Source organism: Sus scrofa, chromosome 2 (assembly GCF_054392235.1).
Source record: "Sus scrofa isolate SSC_HxYL_T2T_F1_AM1 chromosome 2, Sscrofa_HxYL_maternal_Yorkshire_Landrace_v2.0, whole genome shotgun sequence".
Taxonomy (NCBI): Eukaryota; Metazoa; Chordata; class Mammalia; order Artiodactyla; family Suidae; genus Sus; species Sus scrofa.
In genome coordinates, this window is record NC_139384.1 from 42,165,053 (window position 1) to 42,175,781 (window position 10,729).

At 42.0% G+C, this 10,729-nt stretch overlaps 1 protein-coding gene across 6 annotated transcripts in view; it reads right to left on the reverse strand.

The window, feature by feature from the left end:
- The window catches only part of PRMT3 (protein arginine methyltransferase 3), a 138,983-nt gene extending 129,518 nt beyond the window's left edge, over nucleotides 1–9,465 (reverse strand). For 4 of the 6 annotated variants that reach the window (XR_014837186.1, XR_014837187.1, XM_085011749.1 and 1 more), the window contains exons 1-5: nucleotides 9,395–9,465; nucleotides 9,040–9,178; nucleotides 7,294–7,376; nucleotides 5,231–5,280; nucleotides 4,521–4,623 (exon numbers count right to left, since the gene is read on the reverse strand). Coding sequence is in view for 4 of the 6 variants with exons in the window: in XM_021083252.2 (XP_020938911.2) it covers nucleotides 4,521–4,623; nucleotides 5,231–5,280; nucleotides 7,294–7,376; nucleotides 9,040–9,178; nucleotides 9,395–9,422 (403 nt within the window). In the remaining 2 variants the exon portion in view is untranslated. The remainder of the gene's footprint in view (nucleotides 1–4,520; nucleotides 4,624–5,230; nucleotides 5,281–7,293; nucleotides 7,377–9,039; nucleotides 9,179–9,394) is intronic. The other 2 variants (XM_085011750.1, XM_085011748.1) reach the window with 1 other exon arrangement.
- Between the last annotated feature and the right edge of the window lie 1,264 nt (nucleotides 9,466–10,729).

Genomic DNA, 10,729 nt, shown 5'->3' on the forward strand with positions numbered 1-10,729 from the left:
TAACCACGAGAAACCTGGCTCTTATTATCCAGACACTATTCATTTACTTGTTCCATTCTAGAATACATGAAAATAGTGTCAGAATTGCTAATCCATATCCTGTGAGAAATGTCTTTTCCTACTGGATTACAGCACTGATGCCATTCTTTTATCTGTAGCCCCAGCACAACATCCAGTCAAGGCCCAGGTACTCCCCCTAGTTCTTTTCTTCCCACTCCCTGCAGTATGGTTACATAACAGATGAGTTCAGCTCATCTATTAGTACTTGTATCCCACTGCACGCCACCACCGCCCTTGTATACACACATCCTGGTCATTTCAATGGCATTTTAATGATAATTGTTTTATTATTATGTGAAGCCTATGAAAAACACGACTATATAAGACTTGGAGCTATACAAAAAGATATACCCAGAGAATGTCACTCCCTCTTCATCCCTCTTGCCTCAATCCCAATGCACCCTTCTTTTCATCCTTGTCCCACAAATTCCCAGTGAGTAAATCATTTCCTCAGTTTCTAGTTTATCCGTCCTCTCTTTCTTTTGCACAATTGAGCAGACACACAGGGACTTTCTCAAATCTTCCTTCTTACGTGAAAAGCATCATGCTAGATATTCTTTTGAGCTTTGCCTTTTTCATTGGACAGGATGAATTGGGTATCACTCAGTACATTCTCTGTAACAGAGTTATACTGCTCCACAGTGTGGATGGGCCACAGTGTACTCAACCTCTCTCCTCTATAATGGCATTCAGGTTGTTTTCAATATTGTGAAATTACAATGCCGCAACGAAAAACCTTGTTTTACACATCTTTTCAGAATGTTAGAGGGGTATCCTGAAACTGCTCAGTTAAAAAGTACATGTACAGTTTTGTTAAATATTGCCAAATTTGCATTCTATTAGCAGTGTGTGACAGTACCTGTCTCTCCACAGCTTTGTCAACAGAATGTGTTGTTATACTCTTAAAATTTTTACCAATCTGAAAGGTGAGAAATGATATCTCATGATGCAACCGACAAGGGCTTAATCTCTAGAATATATAAACAACGTATACAACCCAACAGCAAAAAAGCCAATCAATCAATGGAAAAATGGGCAAAAGACCTGAATAGACATTTCTCCAAAGAAGATATACAGATGGCCAACAAACACATGAAAAAATGCTCAACATCGCTGATTATAAGAGAAATGCAAATCAAAACTACCATGAGATACCACCTCACCCCAGTCAGAATGGCCATCATTAATAAATCCACAAATAACAAGTGCTGGAGGGGCTGTGGAGAAAAGGGAACCCTCCTGCACTGTTAGTGGGAATGTAAACTGGTACAGCCACTATGGAGAACAGTTTGGAGATACCTTAGAAATCTATACATAGAACTTCCATATGATCCCGCAATCCCACTCTTGGGCATCTATCCGGACAAAACTCTACTTAAAAGAGACACACGCACCCGCATGTTCATTGCAGCTCTATTCACAATAGCCAAGACATGGAAACAACCCAAATGTCCATCGACAGAGGATTAGATTCGGAAGATGTGGTATATATACACGATGGAATAGTACTCAGCCATAAAAAAGAATGACATAATGCCATTTGCAGCAACATGGATGGAACTAGAGAATCTCATACTGAGTGAAATGAGCCAGAAAGACAAAGACAAATACCACATATCACTTATAACTGGAATCTAATATCCAGCACAAATGAACATCTCCTCAGAAAAGAAAATCATGGACTTGGAGAAAAGACTTGTGGCTGCCTGATGGGAGGGGGAGGGTGTGGGAGGGATCGGGAGCTTGGGCTTATCAGACACAACTTAGAATAGATATACAAGGAGATCCTGCTGAGTAGCATTGAGAACTTTGTCTAGATACTCATGTTGCAACAGAACAAAGGGTGGGGAAAAAAATGTAATTGTAATGTATACATGTAAGGATAACTTGATCCCCTTGCTGTACAGTGGGAAAATAAAAAAAAGAAAGAAATGGTATCTTGCTCTTGGGCTACTTTTACACCCTTTTTTGGTCGATTATGTGTTTTCCCCCACTGTTCTACCAAGTGTTTGATTCTCTTTTTTTTAACTCTTTCTTTTTCTTTTTAGGACCACCCCTGTAGCATGTGGAAATTCCTGGGCTAGGGGTTGAATCAGAGCTACAACTACAGGCGTACACGATAGCCCACAGCAATGCCAGATCTGAGCTCCATCTGTGACCTATACTGCAGCTTGTGGCGACGCCCGATCCTTAACCCACTGAGTGAAGCCAGGGATCAAACCCACATCCTCATGGATACCAGTCAGGTTCTTAATCCACCGAGCCACAACAGAAACTCCAAGCTTTCAATTCTTTGTCCCTTAATTTTTAAGAGCCTTGTATATAAAAAGGCTATTAACCTTTTGTGGAATGTTTCAAATATTATACTATACTTTTAAAAAATTGACTAAACTCCATTTCATTTTATATTTGTAATTTGGGGGGTGGGGGGTGGGGCTGCACCCATGGCATATGGAAGTTCCTAGGCCAGAGATCAAACCCAGGCCATAGAAGTGACATCAGATCCTTAACCTGCTGAGCTACCAAGGAACTCCTAAACTCCATTTTATTCACTGAGATGTCATTAGTTTTTCCCTATTGTCCCCTTTCTGTTCCAAGATCTCATCCAGGATACCCCACACATTTAGTTGTCTTGTCTGTATAAGCCCCTCTTGGCTATGACAATTTCTCCGGCTTTCCCTGTTTTGAGGGTATCGGTCAGGCAGTTTGTAGAATATCCCTCACTTTGTGTCTGTCTGGTGGTTTTTCATGGTTAGAATGAGGTTACTGGTCCTTGGGAGGAAGACCACTGAGGCAAAGTGCCATTCTCACCACATCATATCAAGGGTTCACACTATCAACAGGACTGATCACCAGTGGAGGCGTTAACCTTGATTACCTGGCTAAGGAAGTATTTCCTAGATTTCTCTATTGTAGTTACTTTCCACCCTTAGGCTGTGCTTTCACTGCCTATTTTCTAAATCATCTCCTTTCTTATTTTTCTTTATATTCTCAAAGCCTAACACATAGCAGATGCTCAGCAAATTTTTATTGATAGTGTCTTTCAGTATTTTCAGACCGATCAAGCCAGGAGCCAGGAGAATGAAGACCTTCTCTTCTGCCCTCCCCACCAATGGCCAGGAGCACAGGTTATTTGAGAGACTGTGGGTGGTGCACTGAAGAGCACAGCCAGTTCAGGTTCTGCTGCCTTTACGAGGCCTCTTTAACTGTTCCCGATCTCAGGCACGCCTTCTTCATCCAAACTCCTGTTGAACTTATTTACTAATGAGAATAAGTCCTCCTTTATTAAGCACTTGCTCTTTGACAGCTACTGTGCTAATATTATCTCTGCAGTAAGCCAGAAATCTGGCGCCAGTTCTCATTTTACAGATGGAAACTTAAAAACAGAACGTCTAAGTGCTTTGCCCAGAGTCACACAGTTCTGGAATCCTACATTAAGATTCTTACTACTATTCACGACACCACACAACTTCTCTTGATGGTACTTCTTAAGAAAATGAGTGGTTTTTTCCATTTCTCACTTGTCAAAGAACGGCTCAAACACACTGTCAAGCTACTGTCTGTGAAGGTATGGGTCTGTTTAGAATGGCCTGGCTGATCTGATGAGAGTAAACCCTCTATCTCATCTGACTGGCATGAAAAAAATGAATGAAAGCATAACTTAAAAAAAAATGAGCCCCAATAAATTAGACCTATAAAGTATGTATAAGAAGCCAACAGAATTTTCACAAGATCCTCTTCAATAAGAATGAACCAAAGTGCAGAGCAAGTAACTAAGGAACTGGTCAAGAAACAAGAGGGACCCTACCACAAGGGAGGCCTAATAGTATATGTAGGTAACCCCAAGGAAATTTCTGTTCTGCATCAAAACAAAATCTCAGGAAATAAGAGCTTAAGAAAAGTCAATTATCTGATCTGATTATATGAGGTAAAAGCAGTTAATTTCAAACTTAAGTCTATTAAATCTACTCATTTAAAATTTTTAAATTAAATTTAAAATTTAGTCATTTTGGTTATGCCAAAAATGAGTCTAACAAGTAAAAAGTATCCTCTCAAGTCTCCCTATGTTTCAAAACAACCTTTTTTTTTTTTGGTCTTTTTAGGGCCAAACCCTAGGCATATGGAAGTTCCCAGGCTAGGGGCTGAATCGGAGCTGCAGCTGCAGGCCTACACCACAGCCACAGCAACACCAGATCATGGCAATGCCAGATCCTTAATCCTGAGCAAGGCCAGGGATTGAACCCGCAACCTCATGGTTCCTATTCGGATTCATTAACCACTGAGCCACGACGGGAATTCCTGACTCTCACTTTTTAAGTGACTTAATTTCCTACTGAAATCAACAACTTAATGAGGTCTTTAGAGAATCAAGGAGATCTTTTCCTAGAACACCTATCCACTATTTTGCTGTAACCAATGACGGACCCTACTTTCAAGGAAATACAGTATGTTCAGCTTACCAAACTGAAGTAAAAGGTCATCTTCTAATACTGGTTTTAAATATTCTTCTTTCTCCCAAGGCACCGGGTTGTATATGGAATTCATATATTCAACCGTAGGATTCTGGAGATAAAATTAATTGCAAGTTTTTTCATTGTACATAATCACAAAATCCCCCTATTGAAAAATTAGTAAAGTTAAAAAAGAAAACCAGGTCTACATTACACAAATCTCTAGTTAAAGAGTCAGTTTTCACCTGTCATTTCCCTAATGTGACTGGATGATTACTTAATTAATAGTTTCAAAGCAGTTTTATAGTGTTTGGATTTGGAGGGAATATAAACACCAACTAAATTGAACAGAAAAAAATATTTGAAAAAATAGAAAAGAGCAACGAAAGTACTTAAAATCACACTAGAAAGTATTTCTGATTTTATAGAGACTATCAGTAATCCCTTTTATCAGACCCTGAATTACTTTGTCATATAACACTGATTCATCTCTTATAGTCAACTAAAAATATCCTTTGTTAAGTACAGTATGTATCCATTTACTTGGTGCTGTATGTTATACTAGTTCCTAATGTCCACAATTCCCCCAATGTGATGTGTCAAATCTAAAACAGTTCCTTATACAGCAGTTCCTCACATTCTTTTGAAATATCAGTGCACTGATAGGGCCACATTTCTTCAGTTTTTCAACCAAATTGTAAATTAAGCTACCAACTTACCTTAAGTCTAATAAAATTTATTAGTTTAATGTATCCATAAAATTCAAGTCCTAGAGGGGGGAAAAAAAATTACACCTATTTTAACATGAGTTTTGTTTCATTAACCTGTTCTATAGATGCTTCTCTGGTTACACCATAAAATATTTCTGCCCTCTAAACTACTATTGACAGTATTGTCAATTCCTTACTAAAGATGAGGAACAATAACTTTGCTACTTCAGAATATTTTATTGAAGAACAGCCATAGGTGATTTATTTATTTTTTTTAAGGTCGCACCTGTGGCACATGGAAGCCCCTGGGCGCAGGGTCAAATAGGAGCTGCAGCTGAGGTCCACACCACAGACACAGCAACACCAGATCTGAGCTGCACCTGTGACCCACACTGCAGCCCACAGCAATGCTGGATCCTTAACCCACTGAGTGAGGCCAGGGATTGAACCAGCATCCTTAAGGTCCTTAACCCACTGAGCCACAACGGGAACTCCCATATAACAAACTTTTAAATGCTTTTCTTGCATTTCCCAAAAACTGAAAATTAAGTTTTAGAATTCCACTCATCAGAACAATCAAATGAGGAAAATCAGGCCCTAGTACTTGCCAACACCAAGTATTTGGCAGTTAATACTAGAGCCAAAAGTCTCTAAATTCCCAATTTTTATGGTGCCTACCAAACTATAATTTTGCTAGGACATGGAGTATACAAAGTATACTAGCTTTTACATTAAATTAAATGACACAAATGAAAAACAAATAAACAAAAAAAACAAAAAAAAACCAGTGAGGCTTGTTATCTGGTTCTCATCTTGCCAGAAGTGAAGAAGTGTTTAGAACAAAGGAAAGCAATAGCATATCCAATCAATTATTATTTGTCATGAAAAATAGTTTTAAGAGGAATGTAATAGCATATTAAAATGTTTCATATGCTTAATAGCATACAAAAAGCCCTACTGGTAAGTGAAAAAATAAAAATTATATGAAGTATGATTCCAACTCAGTTTTAAAATGCACATCAAAAACATTAAAAGTCATTTATATCTTACAAAGTAGTTGCAGTTGAATTTGATTTATAAACATATTGTAGCAGATGTTTACCTGATACTGAAAATCCTCCTAATATTTGCTATTCTTCAGTAATGTCTTTTCTAGTTGTTAGTAAGTACAGGGACCAAAAAACCAATTCCATTATTTAATTAATTTTAGTGGAATACTATGGCTTTTCTATATTCATTTAAAGTAGAAGGCTTTAATTTTAAGTATGTTCAAATGAGAGTTTCAAAAGAATTATCATCTGAATCTTTGGCTTACCACCCTAACTTTATCATTCTCCATCCATGCTCTTATCAAACATCCTTATAAAACTCAATCTTGGAGTTCCACAATCCACTTGTGGCTCAGTGGACTAAGACTCTGACTAGTGTCCATGAGGATGTGCGTTCAATCCCTAGCTTGGGATTCCTTGCTCAGTAGGTTAAGGATCTGGCATTGCCTCAAGCTGCATGTAGGCCAAGGATGTGGCTTGGATCTGGCATTGCTGTGGCTGTGGTGTAGACCAGCATCTATGGCTCCAATTTGGCCCCTAGCCTGGGAACTTACAAATGCCGCAGGTGTAGCCCTAGAAAAGATTAAAAACAAACAAAATTTAATCTTGTATGCCTTGAAGTCCATATTATGCTTTAATCTTATAAGCTGCTTCTTTTCCTAATGATCCACTTTCTTTTCCAAACTCCCCACCTCTACCCTTGCTCTCCCTAATTCTAATATTCTCCCCTTCTCTTCCTAATCTTAAAATGATAAAAATGCAATTACATGCCAAGGGTTTCGGCTTTTTTTTCCCCTTTTTAGTTGTGAAGCCAATACAAGCTTAAACTCTGTGAATCTTTTCTAGAAGAATGACTTATCATTAATCTTTCCTCAAAAGCCACTTGTCAAAAATACCTCATTTGCATAAGTTGTTGCTTATATGTTTCACTATACTGGGCTTGTACAGAAAAGGTCTGGAAAAATATAAAGTTCGAACATAAATTTCACCGCAAAAATTTTCTTTAGTATAAGAAATACTCACCATGTTTATGAACCATGTTACCAATATTAAATTGATGCTCAGACTTACAGTGTGAAAACGTTTCTTCGGCAGATGTAAATAACCTGAAAAATCAAGCAACAGCTTCATGAAATAGTCCCCTATGAAGTCTCGATATTGATTTCATGTTAAAAACTTCTCCCCTCACTCTGCAGGTTTCGTTTTATTTACAATTAATAAAAATACAAACATACCTGCAGAAGAGAGGAACCCAGTACTTCTAAAAGGAATTAGGACTTCTGAGCCCCATTTTACATCTAAAACAAACTATCCTTTAAAATGTCAAACTTGGATTTCCTGCCGTGGCTCAGTGGTTAATAATTCCGACTAGGAACCATGAGGTGGCAGGTTCAATCCCCGGCCTTGTTCAGTGGCTTAGGGACCCGGCGTTGCCATGAGCTGTGGTGTAGGTCGCAGACGCGGCTCAGATCCTGTGTTGCTGTGGCTCTGGCATAGGCTGGTGACTACAGCTCCGATGAGACCCCTAGCCTGGGAACCTCCATATGCTGTGGGAGTGGACCTAGAAAAGGCAAAAAGACAAAAAATAAAATTAAATAAGTAAATTTTTTAAAAAGTCAAACTTAATTTGCCAAATAATAGCAGTGAATTTACTAAAAGGCTTTTAAGAAAGGGAACTCCCTGTGATAGGCTGTAGCTCTCAGGACATGAAAATTCCCCACATAAGATTCTTTTTAATAATCCTCTAAGTGTCAACTCTGCTTTCAGACTCAAGCTGCTTTTAGAAATAAAGCATAAACTAATTTTATAGCTGGCACATTCCCAAAGTGCCCTATTTCAAAAGTGGTCTTGTCGTGTTCCCCAAAGACTTGCATTACAGACACAGTGAGAGCCAAGCTTCTTTATTATGTGACCTGCAAAACTGAAGGACACATAATGGGACAGAAATATACAGCAAAGAAGCTGCTTTATCTCTTCTATAAACCTAGTATATATGCAGCAGTTTTCAACAAATGCTTATCAAGATAGGTTGTTTTTGCAGTCTTTAAGCAGCCTATCACAGAGAAGTACCTCTACACCGCTAAACATTATTTTAGGACGACTCCAGTAGATCCAGATACTCTGTACCTATCAAATGAGGTTACACATGCGAACAATGAAGACTCAAGAGGAGCTAATATACCACCAATCAGCACTAAGCTCAGCTTCAGGAGAAACTAATAAAAGACATCAACTCCTTCCCTTTCCATAGGTGGGGCAGTCCTAAGAAAGGTGATTCTTTAAATGGCTCCAATGAAAAGAGCACACCTGAGAAGCTTTCCACTTTCTAAAGAATTACAGAATGGCAAAGCTGGAAGGGTTCTGAAGAATTAAGGTTGCTTAGTGCCTCCCAAACTCGTTACTCCTTAAAATCATTGCAGACAGTGTCTTTATAAAAACAGATGCCTAGACCCTATCCCTGATTTCGAAGGATGGAGATGCAGAGTTGGCATCTGTATTTTTTTAAGCGTCTCCGATGACAGAGGTGCACAACCAGATTTGAGAACCATACTCAGCCCAGGAAATGCTTTCATTTTACACAAGGGGAAACTGAGGCCTATACAAGAGAAGTCGTGGAACCTGGCTTCCAGTTCATGGCTCCTCCCCCTAAACCAGTGTGGCTCCAGATTTCGAGGGTTGGACTCTGGTTGAACTCCAGATGAGCAGACCACACAGACCCACGTGGCCCGGACACGCTGGAGCTGGAGCCTGGCACTGTGGTGGACGAACCTGTCACAGAACAGGCAGGGGGTCTGCTGCTTCTCGTGGGAGGGATCGGCATCGTCCTCATCTTCCCAGGCGGCCTCGTCACCGCTGTCTGACAGCTCGGGCAGGTCCTCCTCCTCCTCCTCCACAGCGCCCCGGCCGCCTAGTACACGCAAACGGTCAGATCCACCTCAGACACCAGTTCTAACCGGGCGCACCACGGGCAGAGAAGGGAGAAGGCCCCGGGCCGGCGAGAGCTCCCCCGCGCCTCCCCTTCCTTCCCCGCAGGGCCCCACCGCCGAGGGTGCAGGGGGAAGGGAGGGGCTTGCACCGCCCCACGGTGGAGCGGCCTGGGCGCTGAGGGGCCGGGGGTACCCACCGGTAGCGCCCGACGCTAAGGAGCACATGGCTGCGATGCACCAGCGCCTAGGGGTGGGGACCTGGACCGGCAGCGCACGCGCGCAGCCTCCTCGGATCTCTCGTGGCCGGGGAACCCGGAAACGAGCGTGAACGCGAGCGCGAGAGCGCGACAGCGTCCAGGCCTGGGGAACCTCGGGGACGCCTGGAAGCGCGAGAGCGCGCGCACCGGGGCGCTTCCGGCCTCGGGAACGCGCTCTGTTGGTCACGTGATCAGGGGCGGGGGGAACCCGGGCTCCGCCTTCTGCCGCAGGGTTGACGCAGTGCGCGCTGAGCGAGCTCTGAAACCTGGACTGGGTGTTGCAGGCTTGGATGTGATTTTTATGTTTTCCTCTGGCTGCGGCGGGCCTTAGCGGCGATTCTATCCCGCAGCCCAGAGCGCAGAAGCGGACAGAGGCCGCCGAGCTTCTCCAGTGGGCCTCGTGCCCCCTGTGCCTCTTATTCAAGAGATGATCGGCTAGTGGAGGCGCGACCTCCTTGCGGCGCCCTCTGGTGGCTGAAAAGGTCGAACGCAGGCGAGAGCCTGGGACTCCGCGCTTGTTCTGGGGCTCCCTGACCCTCGTGGGGTGCTGCTGGGGAAAGGGCAGGGGCCAGTGGGTATACCAGAGACCACAGAGGGGCCAAAGCCTTGTGGGCTGTCTCAGGGTGTTTAGTCTTTCACATATATGTCCCAAGCTATACTCCCAGATGCTGGCACTGGGCTTGGCACACGTTGATCAGATTAAATTTACTGCCATGGTCTACCAGGCTCTGCCTGATGTCTCAATTCAGACCTTCACCCTGGGTCCCACCCTCCAGCCTTCTATTTGGTGTTAATCATTTTCCCACTTCAAGGTCTTTGCTAAGAATGTTCCACAAAAGGGAAGGTACTTTCACATCATCTTTTCTAAAGTAGTTTCCACTGCCATTCCAACTGCCCTGTTAGTTTCTTTCTTGGCACCACTAACTTTTTCTTTCTTCTTTTGGTCTTACCCACAACACTATTTGAGTCATGAGGGTAAGGGCTATGTCTCTTTACCTTCATTTTTCTAGCACATAATATATGGTCCGAGTCATAGTAGGTACTCAATAAATTTAAGGAATGAAAATGATGCCTTGTATTATTGCTAAACTCTTCGGAAGGTACTCCTTTCCCTTGACTGTAAACTCCACTGGGTTGGACTTCCTCTTCAGTGACATAGACCCACTGTCTACCTGCCCAGTGGCACAGAGAAACCATTCGGTAACCCAAACGAACTTAAACAATTCAAAGTCATTTGTTACCTGGGCTCATCCATTTTTTTCCTTCATCCTTCCA